This window comes from Suncus etruscus, chromosome 2 (assembly GCF_024139225.1).
Source record: "Suncus etruscus isolate mSunEtr1 chromosome 2, mSunEtr1.pri.cur, whole genome shotgun sequence".
Classification (NCBI taxonomy): domain Eukaryota; kingdom Metazoa; phylum Chordata; class Mammalia; order Eulipotyphla; family Soricidae; genus Suncus; species Suncus etruscus.
The window spans coordinates 6773016-6795580 of record NC_064849.1 but is presented as its reverse complement, the minus strand read 5'-3'; the positions used below and the strand labels follow the sequence as shown (position 1 = coordinate 6795580).

The following is a 22565-nucleotide window of genomic DNA, read 5'->3' as shown; positions in this document are numbered from 1 at the left end:
TCCTAGGCCAAATTGCCCGGAGGCAAGTTTATGACAGTGAAATTAGAAGCCCGTTACCAGGCTGTTAGACTTTTGGAGGTAATCTTCTGTGTTGGGTCCTCTGGGTTTACATCTTAAGTCTTTGTGACAGATAGTAAGCAGAGGAAATTATTTCTGCCTGAATCATTCGGTTGTTTCAAAGCAGGTGCTTTTCATTAGACTTACGTTAGCTGAAAACAAAATTTCCAGTTTCTGAACCAATGGAGGAGCAGTGATGGTTTTTTATTTTTATCACCTAGGCACTCATGAAATTTAGTAAATTGAGTGAAGGACATCTTACAGCAGTGCCCATCTATCTCATAGTGCAGTAACTGGAAATGCAAAGGCATGAGAAAGATGAAGCAGAAGCAAAACATGTGACTAGTGAACAAAGGCCAGTCACTGTTTTCACTGTTTGAAATCCACTACAGTAGTTACTTCTCCAGGCTTGTAGAAGCCAGAGTCCCCAATTTTTCATTTTGATTTTGCCATTCCCTGCATGGCTACTGTTGGAATATACTGTACTCCTGCAAAGTGGTAAAAGCAAATAGAGTTTTTCTATGATACCATTGCAAGCTGTAAGTTTTATGTAGGTGACTGCCAGAGTTAATGTTACTTTATGTTGCAAATAATGTATTTTTTCTTTTCTTCAAGTCACCTTGAAGTCTGAGTCAGCTACCTACAAGGGTAGGATGTATGCCTTGCACACAGCCAACCCAGGTTCAATCTCTGGAATCATGCTAGGAGTCATCCCTGGGCACAGAGCCGGGAATAAGCTTTAAACACTGCCAGGTGTACCACATACAACCCCCCTCCCAAAAGCTACCTTTTAGTTGCCTAATTCTGTTAACTCTGTCAGTGGCTCTACATTACTGTCATGTTCTTTCACGATTCTTTTAGTATTCTGTTTAAAGCAGTAATTCTTGCATAAATGTTAGAGGAAAACAAACGGTCTGCAGTCTGCTGGATTCCTAGAGGAAAGACTTGCAGTGTTCTGTTTAGTTGAGAAATAAATGAAAGCCTCGAAGACCTTGCTCTAAAGAAGAGGAAAAATAACTGAAAGAGCAACCATATTCCTCATTTTTCTGACATTTCTTCATAACACCTGGAATGGATATGTGGCAGGTCTAATTTCTTCCCATGAGTTTTTTGTTTGTTTGTTTTGTTTTTTTGGGCCACAACCATTTGGTGCTCAGGGGTTACTCCTGGCTAAGTGCTCAGAAATCACCTCTGGCTTCGGGGGACCATATGAGAGGCCAGGGATCAAACCTCGGTCCTTCCTTGGCCAGTGCTTACAAGGAAGACCTTACTTCTAGCGCCACCTCACCAGCCCCCACCATGAGGTTTTGTATCTGAAATGAGAACCATAAAATTAATCTAGAGTAGGACATTTCTAAAGACTCTAAATGGCTTTGGGCAGGACCAAAACCTGAAATGAATTCTTGGAGGACACAGAGCTACAGAAAAGCTTGCCAAAAAAAGGATTCATAGGAAATAATTGATTAGAAACACCAATCTTTTCACTTTCTTCAGGCAGTAGAAAAATTGAGTCTTGGTTCAAATTAAGCAAAGTCAACATAAAAGAAAAATAAAATTTCAAATATAAAATATTACAACACTTGGGGCCGGGAAGGTGGCGCTAAAGGTAAGGTGTCTGCCTTGCAAGCGCTAGCGTAGGACAGACCGCGGTTCGATCCCCCGGTGTCCCATATGGTCCCCCCAAGCCAGGGGTGATTTCTGAGCGCATAGCCAGGAGTAATCCCTGAGCATCAAACGGGTGTGGCCCAAAAACCAAAAAAAAAAAAATATTACAACACTAAAGTAAACTTCAGAAAATAAAAGCACATTTTAAATTTTAAACTATAGTGTAAAATTTGTAAAGTTTTTGAACTCTTATCAAAGAATTCCCATACTTCTGAAATATGATAATATCCCAAGTATGGAAGCATTTCAGTGAAAAATAACACGAGGATATTCAGGATATGCACAAGGAAGATCTAACAACAGGAAAAGTCCACTAAATAATTACTTATCAACTTCTAAATTATCTTGGTAAAATTATAAACTTACAAGTGAAAGGCTTTCTTTGGGAAGGCTATTCTGAATAGTATAACTTACATGGCAGCAAAAATCAGGTTTCATTTGTTTGGCAAAGAAGCTGCTAACTTTCCTCACCTCAAATACCGTGCAACTGAATTTTAGCTTTCCAAATATCCCACTGTTTGGGGTCTTTGTCTCCTAGTACTTATCCAGGTGTCTATTGCTGCGACCCAGTGGCCTATGTACAGAATATATGAGCACAGCTTTCTTTTGACAGTACAGTAAAATCAGGTCACTTACCACATTGCTGCTCTACAAAATGACACTATTTTACTTTTTGAGTCTTAACACTTCTTCAGTACTTTTGATTGAGGTTTTTCTCTTTTAGGTCTATTGTAGGCACTTCTCACCTCTTCCTTTCACCTCTTCCTTTCGGGTCATCCCATTGTGAGTTTGGAAGAGAATGCAAGTGTTATTATTCCTGCTGGATGCTGCTGTGTCTATGGAGGGAGAGGAGCAGGGGAGTCCCGAGTGACCATCTAGGAGTTATCGCTACATAGAACTTTGAAACTGACATCTTTTAAACTGGCACTTCAACGTAAACACCTAATCTCTGTACATTAATCTCTGTGTTTTCTGAGGTCTTCTGTTTTGGAGAAATCTTTTTTAAAAATGTTTTCTCCAATTGCATAAATCTTTTCCTTCTCTTTTCTCTTGTTGGTTTGAAACCAAATTCAATATGAAGAGAGGGAAATATACAACATTGAATTTGGAGGAGAAAATGAAAGTGTTAAGTAGGATAGAAGCTGGCAGGTCTCTTAAAAGTGTAATGGATGAATTTGGAATCAGTAAATCAACGTTTTATGATATTAAAAAGAATAAAAAATTGATTTTGGATTTTGTCCTGAAGCAGGACATGCCATTATTAGGAGCTGAAAAGAGAAAGCGGACAACAGGAGCCAAATACAGTGATGTGGACAATGCAGTCTACATGTGGTACCAACAGAAACGCTCGGCTGGCGTCCCTGTTCGAGGGGTGGAATTGCAGGCTGCTGCCGAGAGGTTTGCACAGTGTCTTGGCCAGACGGACTTCAAAGCCAGCACTGGTTGGCTTTTTAGATTTCGAAACAGGCATGCAATTGGAAACCAAAAAGTATGTGGCAAACAAGTCCTAAGTTCAGAAAATGTTGAGCCATTTCGACAAAAACTGTCCGGGCTTATCAAAGAAGAGAAACTGTGTTTAGCTCAACTCTACAGTGGTGATGAGACAGACCTCTTTTGGAAGTCAGTGCCAGAAAACACCCAAGGAACCAAAAAAGATATCTGCCTGCCGGGGAGGAAAATAAACAAGGAGCGGCTGTCTGCTCTTTTATGTGCAAATGCAGATGGAACTCATAAACTGAAGTCAATCATTATTGGAAAATCAAAACTGCCCCAATGTGAGAGAGAGGACACAAACGCACTGCCTGTGTTCTATAAGCCTACTAAAGATGTCTGCTTCACCAGAGAATTGTTTTCAGAATGGTTCTTTCAAAACTTCATTCCCGAGGTCAGACATTTTCAACGTAATGTTCTAAGATTACATGAAGAGGATGTCAAAGCATTGTTACTTCTGGATAATTCCCCAGTTCACCCTTCTGCTGAATCATTAGCCAGTGAGGATGGCCGAATAAAATGCATGTTTTTTCCCCAAAACACTTCAACTTTGATTCAACCAATGAATCAAGGTGTTGTTCTGAGCTGCAAACGACTTTACAGGTGGAAGCAACTTGAAGAGAGTCTTGTAATCTTTGAAGAGAGTGATGATGAACAAGATAAAGTAGAAAGAGGAATTTCCAAAATAAAAATTTACAACATAAAAAGTGCAATTTTTAACTGGGCAAAGAGTTGGGATGAAGTAAAGCAAAAAACTATAACAAATGCATGGGAAAATCTCCTTTATAAAAATGAACCTGAGTATGATCTTCAAAGCTTAGAAGAAGATGGGAATTACAGAGAAATTCTTGAGAAATGTGCAGAGTTGAAAAACAACCTGGTTAGTGATAAGATGTGGTTAAATGGTAACGAAGAAGCCAAAGTCAGGCCCCCCAAAACCAAAGGTGGCATTGCAAAGGCAGCTGTTCAGAAAGCAGGGGGAGCAGATGAACAGATCGATCAAAGCACACTCTCAGCTGCAAGAGAGAGTCTGGACTCCCTCCTTGACTTTGTGGATGCCACACCTGAGTTTCAAAGGTTCCAATTCCCATTGAAAGAAATGAAACAAGAAATAATGAAGAAACAATTCCATAATAGAACACATTCTAGAACTGGTAGATTTTTAAAACCTAGGTCTCGTATTAAGGAATTCTTCAATATGCCTTCAACTTCTGGTTCTAATAATTAACTCTGTGCTTCAAGATTTCTGCAGTTGGGGCTGAAGAGAGAGCATGGAGGTAAGGCATTTGCCTTTCATGCAGAAGGTCATTGGTTTGAATCCCAGCATCCCATATGGTCCCCCGTGCCTGCCAGGAGCGATTTCTGAGCATAGAGCCAGGAGTAACCCCTGAGCACTGCCGGGTGTGACACCCCCCCCAAAAAAAAAGATTTCTGCAGTTAATATATAGTGTAAACTTGTTGTGAATTGTCATTTCTTACCAAATGACCTTATTTTGCATCTCCAAACTTATGCTGATTACAAAACAACTTGAGAATAAATGTTTCTCTAAATATATTAGTTCAATTTTTCTACTTTATACAGGTCTCTGAAAAGAAGAATTTTGTCCCAAATTAACATGGAAATGGATGTGGTAAAAGCATTAATTATGAATGTAGAAACAAGTGCGCACTGCTAGGAGTGATAAACAAATGAATTAGGAGTAAGCCCTGAGCACCACCAGGTGTGGCCCTAAAACAAAAATCTGTAAACATATTCATAGTTTTTATCCTATGCTGGCAAGTGTTCTAGTTAGCAATTTTTGTTTGGAGCCCATACCCAACAGTACTTACTGAAGGGGCTACTCCTCGCTCAGTGTTTGGGCACAGAGTAGCACGGGCTTCTCTTCAGGAGATTCAAACCAGGAGTCCACATGCAGTACTTGGGATTCAAACCAGGAGTCCACATGCAAATAAAGTCTCCATAGTCTTTCCCTAGCCCTTTGGGTTTTCCTCTTTACAGTTAATAACTTGTTCCTCCCATACTTTCATTACTGCTGCTGCAGTATCACAGGGATTACACACTCTGGCCTGGGTATCTTAGCAGGTGCAATCAGATCATTCTTTGCCTTGTGAACTCCCCATGTGTTCATTCTTTTGGTCATTTACCTGCCTGCTCTGAGTAAATAAGATGATGGTTTGTTTGTTGTTGTTGTTGTGAATCCCAGGATTAGCAGTTCAAAGCTAACGCCCCAGGATGTAATGCTGCTCAGACCCTGTAGTTCTAGGACAACTATGGCAACCTGGATGGTATTGGGTGCCAAGTCCAGGGGGCCCCTGTGGCTATAGCCAGCAGAGCTGAGGGAGCGACGTGGCAACACAGTCCCACTCATGCAAAACATATACCTCTGATCCATGTGCTGGCTCCCTGATGATTCATTTTTATTTTTGTGCCATATCCTGAGTTGTTCAGGACTTAAAGGGAACCAAAAGGGGTACGTCATAAATTTTATTTTTGTAAGTATCAGCAACTTTGATATGATAATTTTTTTCTTATTAATTTCTCACCTTCCCCTCCCCCTTTTTTACTAATTTTCCATGCTACCTAATAAAGTTCAAGGATCTATCTGGGGTGTATTCTCTTCCATTGGCGAATGAATGAGGAAAACCTGGCTTACAATGAATGCTTAAATGAATTACTGGGGTCTGGGTCTAATACTGGGGGGGGGGAGCACAGAAAAGATCCTGCAGAGGTAGTAGTTACCACAGATGAAATTGGGGAACATTAAAGGCAGTTTTCTGGGGAGGAACTGTGTCATTTTTTATGTCTGAATTCCCATAAGCCAAATTAAATTTGGGAACCACTATAAGGTGCTGTAGCATCTTAACATTTTAATCACTGCACAGGTTTTAATATGTAATAATTGTCCTTATTCTTTATTTTTTGGCCACGGCCAGCAGTGCAGGGGCTACTTCTCGCTCAGTGCTAGGGGAACTATGAGGTACCAAGGATCAAACCTGGGCTTTGCTACATACAAATCATGTGTTCTGACGGGAGATAATACAGTGTGTAGGGTGCTTTCATTGCACAACCCCAGGTCTGATCCCTGACACCCCATATGGTCCCCCAAGCCCGCTAGTAGTGCAGAGCCAGGAGTAATCCCTGAGCAATGCCGGTTGTGACTTAAAACAACCCAAACCCCATATACTCCAACTGCAGCACTGGAAGATGCAGTAAAACAGCACTTCAGAAGGAGCCAAAGTATGGTTCAGTGTAGAACAATTTGATCCCTATTATCACAAAAATAATGAAAACGAAAATAAAATGGACAGAAAATTTAGGGAAATAACACTGAATTAAAACAAATTATATATGTGTGTGTGTGTGTATATATGTATGTGTATATATATATATATATATATAAATAAAAAGCAAGTATAAGCAAGAGGCAGGTATAAGGATAAGGAATAAGGGGATGCTTGAAGGATTTCTTCTCTTAAAATTCTGCACTTGTGGGACCAGAGCTATAGTGCAACAGTAGAGAGTTTGCCTTGCACGCAGCTGACCCAGGACAGACCTCCGTTCAATCTCTGGCATCCCATATGGTCCCCCAAGCCAGGAGCAATTTCTGAGTGCATAACCAGGAGTAACCCCTGAGCGTCACAGGGTGTGCCAACCCCCACCAAAAAAAAAAAAAAAGAGAGAGAAAAAGAAAGAACTCTCCACTTGCCATTTATCTGGTTGTAAAGCTGAAATTTTTTCCTAGGTAAAATCCTATTTTCCTCACACTGGGATATCCTACTCCTGGATGATGTCCCAATATTTTACCTTTTTTCCAGAAACACATATGGCAAAAATGACAAGCTTGATACCCTCTTCTAGAACATATGCTTTTCCTCTAAAGCTTTTTCCCTCACCTGCATTTTCCCTCCAATGAGAATAAGTTGTAGCAGGACTGTCCTTTTTCTATTTTCTCTCCTCAAAAAGTAAATGATCTTTACACCAAAGGAAGACTTGAGACCCCTACAACACGACCTTGGGAAACTGCTGGACTTGACCTTGGCCACACTCCAGTATCTCAGCCTTTCCACAGCTACCTTTCCAATCAAGTAAGTTCACAAAGAAAAAGCAAGTCCTCTGAGCAAAGCAGAAAGGAAGCAGGTCCTCAAGGAAGAATCACACTTTCAAGTTTCCTGAAGATATTTATTACCAAACATTTCCAATAGGGAAAGGAATGATCCCTAATATGGATTTCAAGGATCCACATTCTCAAGAAACTATTTCCCTTCTCTGATAGAAGTGAGTTCTGCAAAGGGTAGGCAGACTAATGCAGGCTCCTATTTCCTTTGCCAATTCCTGCCCTGGTCGACAAATTCCATCTTCCTACTTCCCTCAAGTCGCTGGATTCTATTGAACTTCATGTATATGACCTGACCATTGATCCTCCTGTGGTGGTCGCTGAGGAGTAAGGGAAATGGCAAGGTGCTTCCCAGGAAGGCTTGGGAAAGCTGCAACACACCAGTCTTCTGTGGCCTCCAGGTGGTTTCTAGAAGCTGCTGCTGAACGTCCCAAGTGAGAAAGCAGAACTAAAAAAATCATAGATTCCCACTGTGGGGAAGAGCCTCTGGAAACAGTAAGGCACCCAAATCACAAGCTGGCTATATTATCAGTGGAGCAGATGCACCAGGCACAGGGAGGAACCCAGGGATTCTGCCCTGAGCAAAGCCTCTCAGACTTGTCATCATCAGTTCTGACAGATTTCTTTTCAGTTTTGGACAAATCCATTGCAGCTTCTGCACCTATTTCCCAATGACTGTGAAAATGTCAAGCCATTTGTCAGCTGAGCAAGGAATGCCAGCTAACGTTAGGACCCTCTGAACATGCCAGGGCATCCAGGCCAGAGGAATCCCATCGTTTTATCCAGTGTGAGTCCTCTGGTGGCTCATGAGGCGGGAACTCCGAGAAAAGCTTTCTCCACATTCATTACATTTATAGGGTCTCTCTCCTGTGTGGGTCCTCAAGTGACGAATCCGATTGGAGCTGTGAGAAAAACTGTCTCCACACTCATGACAGGTGTAAGGCTTCTCTCCTGTGTGAACTCTCTGATGCCTGATTAGGTTGGATCTATGAGAGAAATTTTCCCCACAATGGGTACATTTATATGGTTTTTCTCCAGTGTGTGTCCTCTGGTGTCTGGTGAGGTGCATGCCTTGCCGGAAGCTTTTTCCACAAGTCAAACATTCAAAAAGTTTCTTCTCTGCCTTGGGGATTGTGTGATGTGTCAGAAATGGGGTGCTGTTGCTCACTGCTTCCCCACACTCAGAGAAGGGGAAAAGCCTCTCTTTCTCATGGGTTCTTTCGTGTATGACAAGATGCGAACTACGAGAAAAACTTTTTCCACACTCAGCACACTTATAGGGTCTCTCTCCCGTGTGAATTCTCTGGTGCCTGAGGAGGTTGGAACTGTGAGCAAAGATCTCCCCGCACTCAGGACACTTGTAGGGCTTTTCACCTGTGTGCGTTCTCTGGTGTCTGTGCAGGTTAGAGTTGCAAGAGAAGCTTTTTCCACACACATTACACTGGTAAGGCTTCTCACCCGTGTGTGTACGCTGATGGCGGGTGAGATGTGTATTCTGACTGAAACTCTTTCCACACTCAAGGCATTTGTGGGCTTCCTCTCCCAAGTGTGCTCGGTGCAGTGATAAAAAGTGGGGATTCCCACCAAAGAGTTCACTGCACTCTACACCCATACACAGTCTTTCCGCTGCATGTATTCTCTGGTGCCTAACCAAGTTCGAGTTGTTAGAAAAATTTTTGCCACACATTGGACACAAATGAAGCTTCTTTGGCTGCAGTTCCTTTGGTCGCCCCAGTTCTCTGTAGCCTGTAGTCCCCAGTAAAGACTGCTCTATCCGCTCCTCAGAGTGAGGCTCCCAGTGCCCTTCTGCCCTGTCTTGAGACCTGCCCTTTTCAGGACTCCAAGACATCTCCCCTCTGGCCTGACCAGGGAGCAGCCCCTGAGGATGAACATTCTCAGGAAAAACACAATGACCATTTTCTTCTTGGTTCTCAAATTTCTCTTGACCTGGTACAACAAGAAAAACCAAACCTCTAATCATTTCCACACTGGCAAAAGGAATCCAATGAGTATGCTATTGTCTCTGGGTGAGAAGCCCAGTAGAGCTTCTTCAATCACCCCACCACCACCACCACCACCACCACCACCACCACCAAAGTTCAGCACTCTGGAGAGGGATCAAGATAGAGTGTGGCTATCACTCAGGAAACCAGCTTAGATTAGACCTATCTTAAAACAGGTACCCCCCTACTCCCTCCTTCAACTGAGCCTGACTTCTCAGGGGTTGGGTAGGGCTTTCGCCTAGCACACAGCCTACCTGGGAGCAATCCTGCATCCCATATGGTCCCCAGAACACCACCCAGGAGTGGTCCCCGAGTACAGAACTAAGAGTAAGCCCTGAGCATGGCCAACTGCAGCCAAAAAAAAAAAAAAAAGACAAAACAAAACGACCAACAACAACACCAAAAAATCCCACAAAGGAGACTGATTTCTGCCCCTTGAAAGTGAGTCAGATGGAGCAGGGCTAGGCCTAGGATAGAGAGGAAAGCCTAGTGTTTCATCACTTGATAAAACAGGCATTGGGGATCAGAAAGCCATACGCACACACACACAACAACAGTAAGGCTGCTCCATAGGCCGCAGTTTCGGTTCTTACCTGGAGCTGGGCTTCGAAGCCGCAGGCCCTCTTTGCAGTCCTTGTAACTGGGGTCCCACAGCTTTTCCCCTTGTTCCATTTGTGTGTTTAGCACCTCATGACTGGTAACCTGAGACTCTGCAATGAAGGAAACAGACTTCTATGTCACCTCTTCTCTTTACCAACAAGAGAAATAAAGACAGGTTTATTCCCACTCTTTACTCAAAGGACATGGACAATGCTGGAAGTATTCAACAACAAACATTCAGACACACGGAACTGTCCCTCATGTTCATCTTAAAAAACTAAAAAAGACTTTCTTCTTTCAAGGCTTCTGCACAGCCAGAGAGGATTTTGTAACCAAAACAGCTATTCAATGAACAAATTCAAAGCGGTATTTTGGGGGTGGGGGAGGGTTACATACCTGGCAGTGTTCAATGGCTACTGCTGGCTATTTGCTCAGAGGAGACTCCTGGGTGGTGCTCTGGAGAGCACATGTGCTGCCAGGGATCAAACTGGGGTCAGCCACATATCAGGCAAGTAGGTGCCTTAACCCCTGTATTATCCTCTCCAACCCACAAATGGTAAGTTCTTTGAGGAATGAGTTTTAGCACCTTTAGAAGTATGACACTAAAATATATAAAACTATATTTGATCTGGCAACTCCAGGAGAAAATCTAAGTGTGATGGAGAGTCAGAGCATAGCTGGGCTCTGAAAGAACTTAAGGTCAAAACCCAAGTGTAATTTCTGAGCTATGTTGAAAAGCTCACACCAACTTCAAGGCAGATACAGAGACTCAAGGCAGTTAGTTCAGTTTCAAGAACTTGTGAACTGGGGGCCAGATCGTAAAGGAGGTAGGGTGCTTTGCCTTGCATGGTCCCCAGAGCCCCACCTGGAATGCTCTTTGAGTGAGAGGCAAGATTAAGCTCTGAGCACTGAGCACCAGTACAACTGGGACCCAAAACAAAACACTGTACTATGTCTACAAACCCCCTTTTGTTTTTAGACTTACTCTTGGAGGGGGATACGCCCAGCAGTGCTTGGGGACCGCACACAAAGAAGCCAGTTAGTGCAAGAGAAAACCTGGGCCTCCTGTGCAAAAAGTGTGCATTCCAGGCATCTCCATTAAACTATCTTTCATTCCAAGACTTCTCCAGCTTTTTGTGGGAAGGAGTGTATAGGGGCTGGGGTCCTCTCAAGCAATGTTCAGGAGACCTGGGAGTCCCTCCTGGCTATTCTCGGCCTCCCAGGGTTCAGTGTGAGAACTGGAGATTTGCAGTGCTGCTCAGGCTGAGAGGTACAAGGGATTACTGGAACCTGCAGGGGGCGCCAGTGTTGGTGACTGAACCTCGGGTCAGCTAGTACTACTAAGCACAGCACAAACTGCACTACCCTCTAGCCCCCAAAAGGATCCATTTTTTACAAGACATTTCAAACATACAGAAGTTTCCCCTTAAATTTTTAAATCTTGCATAGTAATTTAACACAAATGCATCTTTTTTTTTTTTTTTGGTTTTTTTTTGGGTCACACCCAGCAGTGCTCAAGGGTTACTCCTGGCAGGCACGGGGGACCACATGGGACACCGGGATTCGAACCAATCACCTTTGGTCCTGGATCGGCTGCTTGCAAGGCAAACGCCACTGTGCTATCTCTCCGGGCCCACAAATGCATCTTAATATATTCTTACTTAGGTCTTTTGGGGACATAAACACATCATTTACAAGTACCAACGATTCTGAATTAAGGAGGGGGACAGCTGATAAGCATGAAAGACAATCTAAAATTATATTTGGGTAAAAATATAAAAATATTAGTATATGAGGCCAGAGAGATAATACAGTAGGTAAGAAGCTTGTCCTTAGTACATGGCTAACTTGGGTTTAACCCCTGTCACCCTAAATGGTCCCCAAACACTGGGTGAGCCCCCCCCAAAACAAAAATATTAAGGTGAGAATAAGCACCTTGGCTGGAGTGCTAGCACAGTGGTAGGGCATTTGCCTTGCATGCAGAGGATCCCAGACAGAACCGGATATGATCCCTGGCATCCCACATGGTTCATCCCATATGGTTCCCCGAGCCTGCCAAGAGTGATTTCTGAGCACGGAGGCAGGAGTGTGGCAAACCCCCACCCCCGCAAAAAATTTTAAAGGCTTTAAGAACTTAGAGTGCCACAATCCTGGGAAACCTGAGTACATGTGACAGGGAAAACTGGCTATTTCCTGGGACCAATAGGGCTCACACACTGCCATCTAGCTTTGGATCTGACCTCCGTAAATGTGTCAACTGTGCCATTAGACTGATGTTTAAATGGTCCCGATTCAGAGGAACTTAAGCAAAGAGATCTTCTGGCAAGACTCATGACCTTATGCCCGAGAAAAGAGTGTGCAGGACAAGACCCCGGTCAGTAGACTCAATCCTCAGCCCTGGGAAAAATTGCTCTTACCCAGCACATCCACATTGTCGTAAGTTTCCTGCTCCATGTCCTGGGAGAGCATCCTCTTATTTAGCCCCTGCTGCCCCCACTCCTCCTGGGAGATGTACATAGCCACGTCCTCTAAGCTCTCCGGCAACTGAAACAGCACAAAATCTACTTTAGCCCCTGAGACACCAAGAGTCATTCAAATAGCGCTATGGCTTAAAAGGCAAAACCAAAGGGTGCTGAGGGTACATTTCAGGGGTCGAAGGCCAAGCCTACAAGTGAGGCGCAAAGGAGATGAGATGTTTGCAGTAGGGGAGAGAAGCACCCCCCAGGAGCAACATGAGAAGGGGGAAAGTGCTGGGAGAGAGGCAAAGGAAACTTCCCCATTACCTGGGACCCAGCCATCTCCTTGTCTTCCATGTTCCCTTCAGGAGGAAAGAGAGAAAGCCAGGGAGCAGATAATGCTGAAGGTAACAGAGATCATGGTGAGCGTGGCATTCCCAGTTCCTGGAAAACCCACTTTTTTCCGGAGTATTTTCAGTGCCCCACCCCCAGTCTTTGCCTGGGGGACGGAAGACTAAACAAAAGGTGACAGAGGCATAAAAAAGGCTGGAGAAAGGCAGGGCAGAGTAAAGGCAGACCAGCATTCAGGACCCCACATTCAGCAGGCAGGGAAAGTCTCCTCTGCATATAAATGGCCTTAAGACTCCCCTTCCTCCCTCCCCACAAAGGGAATCCTCAAGTTGGAATTCCCGCTCCTAGCTCTGGCTCCACTCTGAAGGCTCAGGGCCGACCCAGAAGCCCCTCCTCCTCCCCACCCGCCTGCCCACTGTTCCTCACCCCTCTCCTTTACAGCCTGGGGGTCCCTTTGGGGGCTGGGGCCTAGCAGCTTCTGCAGCCTGGGGCCAGGGCTTCGCTCAGTCTCCATGGGCTCCAGCTTGAAGCTCGCTGACTCGCGTGCTGTTTCCAGAGGCAAAGGCTCCTCCAAAAGCACTTCTGTTCCCCGCCCATGGTTTGTGACCTGGGAACCAACCCACAGCACTCATCATCACCAAGGGGCGAGAGAGAGGCACCCACAACAGAAGAGAAGATTCGCACAGGATTCGGAAGGCAGGCTTTCAGCCTAGACCATTGCCGGCCCCGTGACCCCACAAGGAGGGCCGATCTCAAAGGCTTCCCATCCACATCCAATAGCAGGCCTGCCCCACACATGTCCCCTAAAGACATCTCACAACCCTGTATCTCCCCACACTTGGATAGACGCTTCCAAGAGGCACTAAGAAGCAGACCTGGCGGCCAAGTCCCTTTCAAGTCTGAGCACTAACAGTTTTTCTCAGAAGTCGCATTTAACCTAAATCTCATTCCGGGGAGGAAGCCAGACTGAGGGTCTAGCTAAGAGCTCTAAGGCACAAACGTGACACCCAACTCCGAGCCACTTCTCCAGCACTCAGGCACCCCGAGAAAGGTGTTTCTCATTTCCCTTTTGGCTCGGGCATAGCCGAGGCCCTGCGGAGGGGAGTGGGAGGTCTTGTGGCCCATACGAACCAAAGCTTTAGTAAAGTAACCGTGAGGATTTGAACCCTGGCAATCAAGCGCTGGGGCCTCCGATGAAAAACACTCGGGCTCTCTCGGCCCATATGGCGACAATCTGGAGAATGACTTCCTGCCCAAACGCCTCGAACGCCTAAGATGTAGCCTGGGCAACCAAGCGAGCGGTTTTGGGGAACCGCAGCCGGCGGGAATCAAACGGGACTAGCATGAGGCACCTGTCTCACCTGCTGCCTCAGTCTCCCGAGCTCTCTCTGCATATCCTCCACCAGGCTCACGGCCTCCTCGCCGCTCTCGGGGTGCAGCTCCTGCACCCTGCTCTGGATCTCCTGCGGCAGGATGGTCAGGAACTGCTCCAGCACCAGCAGCTCCAGGATCTGCTCCTTGGTGCGCAGCTCGGGCCGCAGCCAGCCGTGGCACAGCTCCTGCAGCCGGCTGAGCGCCTCCCGGGGCCCCGCGGCCTCTTGGAAGCGGAACCGTCGGAAGCGCAGGTGGGAGGCCTCGGGGCTGGGCCCGGCGTCGGGTGGAGGCGGCTCCTGGCTCCAGGCGCAGTCTTCCTCCAGCTTCACGATCAGGAGCCCTTCCCGGTCCTGGGGACCCGCTCTCGACGCCATCCCGGGCCCCGAAGTCGGCCGCGCCCGCCTCGCAAGACGCCCCCGCCGCTCCAGGTTGGCGACCGTGGGCCGGCGCCGGGAGGCCGCGGGCGCAATTGCTCCCGAGTCCAGGCCGAGGAAGATGCCGGCGGGAGGGCGATCGCAGCCGGCGCCGGCGTCCAGGCCTCCGGCGGAGTCCAGTGCAGCCCAACCCAGGCCTCCTCCGCGGTCCGGGGCCCGCCCCCGCCAGAACCTCCCCGGGGCGGGACCTGAGGGGCACCCCGGCTGCTCCCCCCCAGTCGGCGGATTCGCGCAGGAACACTGAGCTCGGCTGCCGCGCCGGAAGTGCCCGCGCGCGATCCGGGCCAGCTCGACCCACTGCGCATGCTCTCTACCGACTTCCGGGTCACGTGGCGTCAAAGTCCTGCGACGAACCCGAGCGGCGTGCTAGCCGCCGACCAATCAGAAGCAAGACTGGCCGCGGGGGCGGGACAAGAGGCGGGGCTACGGTCGACTCGTGGGGAAAAGAGCAGTAAGCGAGAGGATCGTAATGCCCCGGGAAAGGGGGTTAAGGTGGCTAAAGGGGGGTTCGGCTAAGGCAGCGATCTCTCGGTCACGCGAAGGTCATGTTGTCAGAGTGCCTGGCTGACTACCAAGCTCATCCGAGAAACCCTTAGCGACGGCCCAGTTCGAGAATCAGTGCGTGGGCAATGACAGATTTTCTAGGCGGGTCCCATCTCTCCGGTGACTTGGGGCTGACAGCAAAGGAGCCCCACCGAATCCAGATCCACGAAGCCGCGCGGCGCCTGCTGGGAAATGTAGTCCGTGGCGCACCTGAGCTGACGGACCTCGGCCGAGGCTTTAAACCGGAGGCGCGGTACCTTGGCCGACCTCAAGGCCCGAAGGGGCTCCCGGAGCTGGTGTGGTCGGTGAAGGACGACACCCCGAAACGCTTCCAGCCCCTCACGATCAACATTGGGGGAGACTAGCAGAGACCATGCGATGTCGGGAAGCGAACTCCCGTTTGGATGCAAAGCTTGCGCTACTCCAGGCTATGGGGGACGGGGCAGGATAGGGGGTCCTATAAGAAACCCGACCTCCCGCTGGCTTCGTTCCCACTGTTGGGTTACTGATCCTACCCTAATCAATAATCGCACTCCACCCGAGGGTGTGACCCGGTGATAGTATATTGGGTTATTCCTTACTTGGTATTCCGCTCCGACCCTAGGGAGGGACCTGATTCTTGTCAATAAAAGCAGGGGTCTGAGGAAGGCAGAGGCTGATTCTCTGGTCTTCTTCCACTGAGCTGCACTCCATCTTGGGAGCAGAAAACGTTTGTGGTCTGAATTCCTTGCCCGAGCACTGGATTTCCTGAACCCATTCTTGTACCTTTGCACTTGAGTGTGAATTATTTTCTGCGGATCTCTACAACTGGAACTGTTCCCCCTGTCCTAATGGGACAAGAGGAAGGGGAACTGCCTTTCCTGTCGGAGCTCGGAGGGAATCAAACCTTAACCAATCTCCTAGAGATAACGTGACACTTCATCCCACCGCTCCAGAAAACTGATAACCTCAGATGCACTAAAGATCACTTGCTTGCTCTTGACGCTCATTTCTCAGGACACTCAGGAGCGAGGTCGACACTGCAAGCGCATTCCCCGCACCAACAGGCCTCTTCCGTGCTTCTCGGCGATAGGCTACGGGAACTGTCAATCCGCCCCGACGGACCAGTAGTCTAGCCTCCTCTTGGTGACGTCAGTGCCCACAGCCCGCCTGCTCGAAATGCTACAGTTCCGCAGACAGCCGTGCCTGCGGGGTGACAGCTCCAAGTCCTGGCGGTGGCCTGCACGGCTTCCTCCTCCTCCTCCTCGGCCTCCCTCCTGCGTGCGCTGACACTGGGATGTTCTCGGGCCGCTCCTGCCCGGAATGTGCGGCTGAGCGAGACTCAATGCCTCCCGATGCCCTGGTGCAGAGGCGAGCAGGGGACTGCAAGTGGCACCGTCCGACGACGTGCCAGTGCTGTGCTGTGGCAGGAGCTTGGCACCCCACGGAGAAGCGGAGACTGTTGCGCACATCATTTAACTGAATGATGAAATATTCTGACAGGCAGGAAAGGCTCAGAGAAGTTTAGGAGCCCGCGCGGGTCACACCGGGCCTCCATCACTTTTCCTTTCTCCTGAAGGGAAGGGCGGGGTGTGCGGTGGACTAGTCCGGTCGTACCTAGGGGCCCTGTGCCCCGGAGTGACCTCTGGCGGTGCAAGGGTGGAGGGGTACAAGCGGAGCCAGAGATTCACCTCCATTCTAGAGCCCAGTTTCCCCCTTCTCTTCTTGCAGCTCCTAAACCCAACGGTTTGAGCTGTTTCTGCTCAGTTCAGGAGTGGCTGGGCACCTACCAGAGAGGTGCCAGCTTCATGGGCGTAAGGAACAGGGTGGGAGGGGGAATTGGAGATGGACAGGAGGGTGGAAATCAAAAGTTCCCGAGCTTGATTTAATTCACCGTCTCCTGTTCAGGGATGTGGTGCTGGAATCGAATCTTGTGTCAGCTGCATGCAAGGCTACCCTACTACTCTCTGTACTATTGTTCAAACTCTACACGGAAATTAAGAGTTGAATGATTACCCACTTCCCTCTCATTAGACACAGTCAGTAATCTTTTTTTTTTTTTAATATGTATAGAGGAGCCAGAGAGATAGCATGGAGGTAAGGCGTTTGCCTTCCATACAGAAGGACGGTGGTTCGAATCCCAGCATCCCATATGATCCCCCGAGCCTGCCAGGAGTGACCCCTGAGCACTGCCGGGTGTGACCCCAAAACAAAAACAAAAAAAGTGTAGAACTTCACTGCTAAAGTTTCTTGGTATTACCATATTGCAACTGAAGTGTTCAGGGGTACACAGAGGAGGAACTCCCCTGCACCACCTGCAGAGACCCTTGTTTCTCACTGCGTCCCACTTCGAGATTACTTTCTCTCTACTCTTTTTTTCTTTTTTTAAATAATTTTTATTTTGACCACAGTGGATTACGAATCTTTTACTGTAATATTTTAGATTTATAGTAACATTGAATCAGGGGCATTCCGACCACCAATGTTGTCCTCCCTCCACCCCCAGCATGCATCCCATATCCCCTTCCTTTGCCCCCTGGGCTGCTAGTATAAGTGGTCTCCTCTGTGTCTAGCTTGTTGTAGATTGGGTGTCGATTCTGTTGTCGTTGGCTTTGTATTTGGTGTTCAAGTCTGATCATTTTTTATTTCTACTCAATGTTCATACAACTGTCTGGATATGGTACCCTCCATTATTTCTCCCTCAATTTGTGAGGTAGAACAAGATAGTTCAACTTATATGGTTCAACCTTTTTGGTAAGCTTCATATCATGAGCCTGTCCTTCCAGCCCTCATCTCTAGGGATTATAACAATGTCTTTTATTTCTCTTAAAACCTGTAGATCAGTGAGATTATTCTGTATCTCTCTTTTTGTCTGGCATATTTCACTCAGCGTAACAGTCTCCATGTACATCCATGTATAGCAAAATTTCATGACTTCATCTCTCCTGATGGGTGCATAATATTCCATTGTGTACATGTACCACGGTTTCTTTAGCCATTTATCTGTTGAAGGGCATCTTGGTTGTTTTCAGAGTCTGGCTATTGTTTTTGTTTTTTTTTTTGTTTGTTTGTTTTTTTTGGTTTTTGGGCCACACCCTGTGACGCTCAGGGGTTGCTCCTGGCTTCTTGGGGGACCATATGGGATGCCGGGGGATCGAACCGCGGTCCGTCCTAGGCTAGCGCAGGCAAGGCAGGCACCTTACCTCCAGCGCCACCGCCCGGCCCCAGAGTCTGGCTATTGTAAATAGCTCTTTTGGTTTTCCTTCTCTCTGTCAGATTCATTTCTTGCAATTCTCCCTCTGCTGTCTCTTATCAGAGCCTTGAATCTGCCTTGACCTGAACATGGCTGCTTTCCTTTCATGGGTGCTGACCTTGACAGCAGCAGACAACTGTCCCACAGCAGGGCTACACATGTCACATCCTCTTGGGTGAAGACCCAACCTCACATCCACTGAGATACTTCTAGAGAGAAAATGATTCAATTCCTCTTCCCTGCACTCCAACATGTACCTTCAGAGAACGCAAAAGTAAAGCAGGGTTTATTCTCTGGGGCACCAGAGAGAGCCATACAGACTGAAGCTGGAAACCTACTTTCTCTCCATTCTTATCCTATTCAGGAGTCTTGCATTCCTCCAGAATTTGGTTCATGCTCACTAAGCAGCTACAAGTAAGTGTCTTTGTTTGAGACTCAGAACAGGGTTCTGAGCAACAGATGCCACTGATTAAGTAGGTGAACTGGCCCAGTTCTTCCTGCCTACCCTAATAAATTAGTTAGATGCTACAGCAGCTCCTATAGTCTGTAGGATCAATATTAACTCCTTATGATACTTACAAGAGTCTTTACTATAAAGGCAAAAAATAGTATCCTCCACTAAGCTCTGCCTTCAAAATGATCCAGAGATTTGAGAGGGATTAAGATACTTGTCTTGGGGGCCGGTGAGGTGGCGCTAGAGGTAAGGTGTCTGCCTTGCAAGTGCTAGCCAAGGAAGGACCACGGTTTGATCCCCCGGCATCCCATATGGTCCCCCCAAGCCAGGGTCAATTTCTGAGCGCTTAGCCAGGAGTAACCCCTGAGCATCAAACGGGTGTGCCCCCCCCCAAAAAAAGGTACTTGTCTTGCATGTGGCTGACCCCCAGTTTTGTTCTCACCACCACGACGAGTAGCCCCTGAACCCTATCCAGGACCTGCAAGAAATTCCTTTTTATTTTTGAATTTTTGGGTCATATCCAGTGGCACTCAAAGGTTACTCCTGGCTCTGGGCTCAGAAATCCTGGCAAGCTCAGGGTACTATATGGTATGCCCTCAAACCCTAGTCTACCCCAGGTCAGCTGTGTGCAAGGCAAATGCCTTATTGTTGTGCTATCTCTCCAGCCCCTCAAAATTTTTCTTATACTCCGGTTCCAGGCTCTTCCACCTTGCCTGGTGAATGGCTGATTGCTGATGGCTTCTCCTTTTCCACTTCTTTTCTTTTCTTTTTTTAAATTGGTTCTTTATATAGAGTTCAAATAAGAAAATATAGGAAAAAAGGGTGAATACAGATAATCAGAAAACGAAGAGGTGGCGCTAGAGATAAGGTGTCTGCCTTGCAAGCGCTAGCATAGGATGGACCGTGGTTCGATTCCCCGGCATTCCATATGGTCCCCCCAAGCCAGGAGCAATTTCTGAGCGCATAGCCAGGAGTAACCCCTGAGCGTCAAAACGGGTGTGGCCCAAAAACCAAAACAAAATAAAAAAATAGACAGATAATTAGAAAATACAAATGAAATTAGGGCATACATGGACAAATTATTCTTTGAATAATCCTGGGCCCGAAGAGATAGCACAGCGGTGTTTGCCTTGCAAGCAGCCGATCTAGGACCAAAGGTGGTTGGTTCGAATCCCGGTGTCCCATATGGTCCCCCGTGCCTGCCAGGAGCTATTTCTGAGCAGACAGCCAGGAGTAACCCCTGAGCACCGCCGGGTGAGGCCCAAAAACAAAAACAAACAAACAAAAAAAGAATAATCCTTATAACTCTTGTGTTTTAACAAACAAAGATCTATATTTTGAGAATTATTAGTAGCAAATAATAAATTTCTATCAAAGTTTGGAATATAAAAATTGAATTAAATTCATTCAAATGACAAATAACAGCTATTGATCTCATAAAACTTCTGAATTTGTCTTCAACATATACTTTATTCTAATATATCACAGAAATCACAAATAATTTATAATATACCTTATTTACAAAATAAGACAAGTGGCTCATATATTTATACACCATATTCCCTTTTCCCAAGTAACATAATTTCTCATCTTTTCAAACTAAAAAAAATATGCAATTGTATTCTCTTTTTTTTTTTTGTCCCCCAATTCACAATACAGATCAGGCAAAGGGCCTGGGTTGAGGTGTACATGGGGTGTCCACTTCTTTTCTATTGCCTTTTCTCCTAAAGTCAGATTTGGGGCCGGAAAAGCAATAGGTGCTTTGCATGTGACTGACCCAGGATCAATCTCCAGTACCACATGAGCACCAGCTGCAGTGATCTGTAGTCACAGAACAAGAGTAAGCCAGGTGTCACCAAAAAACCAAAATCTTTCAAAATCTGGGTTGGATCCTAGAACCCTTCTCCTCAAGGTCTCCAAGGATGCCTCTGCTGTTTTATTATAATTTCATGAGTCCTAGAGTTGGTGTGGGGATGGTCAGGCCTTTCTCAGCTAGGCCCGGCTCCTGCATCCCCTACGGCCTGGTAGATCTGAAGGTTGCAGGATGAGGGTGGACAGATTCACAAAGCAGTCAGATGAAGATCCAGGAGTCAGCCAGCTTTATTTCATGGTCTTATCAGATACATTTCCTCACATGGCTTCTAAGCTAAATCTTTTCTGAGGAACTACTTTTTTGTTTGCTTTTTGTTTTGGGGCCACACCTGGTGACACTCAGGGACTACTCCTGGCTATGCGCTCAGAAATCGCTCCTCGCTTTGGGGACCTTATGGGCCATGGGGGATCAAACCTCGGTCTGTCCTAGGCTAGTGCATGCAAGGCAGATGCCTTACTGCCTGTGCCACCACTCCAGCCCCTTACTTCTCTACTAATTCTGGCTCTCTTGGCCTCTGTCTCCCTTTCAGCTGCTTTGAATCTTGCTGTTGATTCTCACTTCTGCCACACTTCTCTAACTCTCCGTTTTAATCCCTCTCTTCCCCCATGAGGACTCCTCTACCCACCCATTCCAGGTGTGGGTCGTTTGTGGTTCTGATCATTCAGATGGCATAAACAAGCAGTTGGGGAAGGGGATACCACATATTGGCTCGGTTTAAAAGCCATGTCATCATTGTGACCTCTAAATGACCTAACTTTCAGGTCCTCTTCACACAGTCACTCTAGAGCCTTTGGATACACTCTAAATTACCATGGTATGTTCATCCCCAGAAATTAGTGTGTAGTTTACTCCCTTCTTCCTGTAAGTCTCTGTTCAAACATAGAAGCCTCTATGACCACCCTAGTTAAAATACCAATATATATATTATATATGTCCACATATTCCCAGAAGAGCATGAGCTACACTCTAAGCTTTGAAGAAGACACAGGTGACATATGAAAATGTTCATCACTTATTATCAGGGAAATCAAAAGAACATATCTTACACTAGTAAGAATGGCACATATCAAAAACATATCAAAAAACACTGGGGAAAAGAGGCTGAAGAGATAGTACAGCGGGTAGGGCACTTCCTTGCACACTGCTAATATGGGTTTGATCCCTGGCATCCCATATGGTCCCCAAAGCACCACTAGGAGTAATTCCTGAGTGCAGAGCCAGAAGCATCACCAGGTGTGCTCCTACCCCCAAAAAATGCTGTCGGCCTGGGAGCAAGTACAAAGGACCAGAGACCAGAGACCATGCTTGAAATATAGGAGGCTCAGGTTTGGTCCTGGTATTGCCTGGTCCTGATTCACACTGAGGAATAACCTTTAGTAACCCTCAAGAGCCTGTGGGTGTAGTTCAAAACACAAAACCAAAAAACACTTCTTCAAAATCAAAGTGTGTAAGCCTCTTACGGGAACAGCCTCTGGCGTGAAAACACCTTTCAAGTGAGCCCAGGGACCTCGTCAGCAAATGCAATGTTTTCTGCGGTGGCTGGAAAGACCCACTTCCTACCAGTCCTGAGCAGGGGCTGCAGGGCACAGGGGGTTCCCCCACCCAAAGGAAAAAAAAAACACGAAGTAGTCTACTCCATGTGGCACAATTTCATCATCTCTGCCTCGGTGGTTACCCCCACCGCTGGTGTTTCTGACAGAAGCAGGCAGACAGCCCACTGGCCGTTTGAGAACATGCACCTCCACCATAGGCTCCTTTCTCCTGGGAGGATGCTGAGGTTAGCAGCAGAAGAGGAACTCAGTACCAGAGTGAGTCCTGGGTTTGAGGCACCAGGAGAAAACAAAACAAAACAAAGGTACTAGCCTCAGCAATATTCTGAGCACCCAGTGTGGTCAGCTTAAACCTAAACACTTTGTG

The 22565-nt window shown here is 46.9% G+C and overlaps 1 protein-coding gene and 1 non-coding gene across 3 annotated transcripts; both read right to left on the bottom strand.

Moving 5' to 3' along the window:
* Positions 1-7379: 7379 nt before the first annotated feature.
* On the bottom strand, positions 7380-14648 carry ZNF263 (zinc finger protein 263). Of its 2 annotated transcripts, XM_049768449.1 has the most exons (6): positions 14100-14574; positions 13165-13345; positions 12715-12788; positions 12349-12475; positions 9925-10041; positions 7380-9275 (listed from the first exon to the last, which is right to left on the bottom strand). In XM_049768449.1, the coding sequence occupies exons 1-6, from the start codon at positions 14484-14486 to the stop codon at positions 8107-8109; spliced, it is 2055 nt and encodes a 684-aa protein (XP_049624406.1). In that variant the 5' UTR covers positions 14487-14574; the 3' UTR covers positions 7380-8106. The 2 variants fall into 2 exon arrangements, with proteins under 2 accessions (XP_049624406.1, XP_049624407.1); XM_049768450.1 differs by lacking the exons at positions 12715-12788; positions 13165-13345 and having other exon boundaries at positions 14100-14648.
* A 5761-nt stretch (positions 14649-20409) lies between these two features.
* LOC126002747 (small nucleolar RNA SNORA51) lies at positions 20410-20538 on the bottom strand. Its single transcript, XR_007493393.1, has one exon. It is a non-coding gene; the product is annotated as a small nucleolar RNA SNORA51 (small nucleolar RNA).
* Positions 20539-22565: the final 2027 nt, after the last annotated feature.

What these genes read in the sequence shown, in the direction of transcription:
- ZNF263 (XM_049768449.1), bottom strand. Translation starts at nt 14,486, where the DNA reads ATGGCGTCGAGAGCGGGTCCCCAGGACCGGGAAGGGCTCCTGATCGTG. An exon ending in AGGAGATGGCTGGGTCCCAG is followed by an intron (nt 12,476 to 12,714) that starts GTAATGGGGAAG and finishes GTGCTGTTTCAG; the next exon opens with TTGCCGGAGAGCTTAGAGGA. An exon ending in CGACAATGTGGATGTGCTGG is followed by an intron (nt 10,042 to 12,348) that starts GTAAGAGCAATT and finishes CCTTCATTGCAG; the next exon opens with AGTCTCAGGTTACCAGTCAT.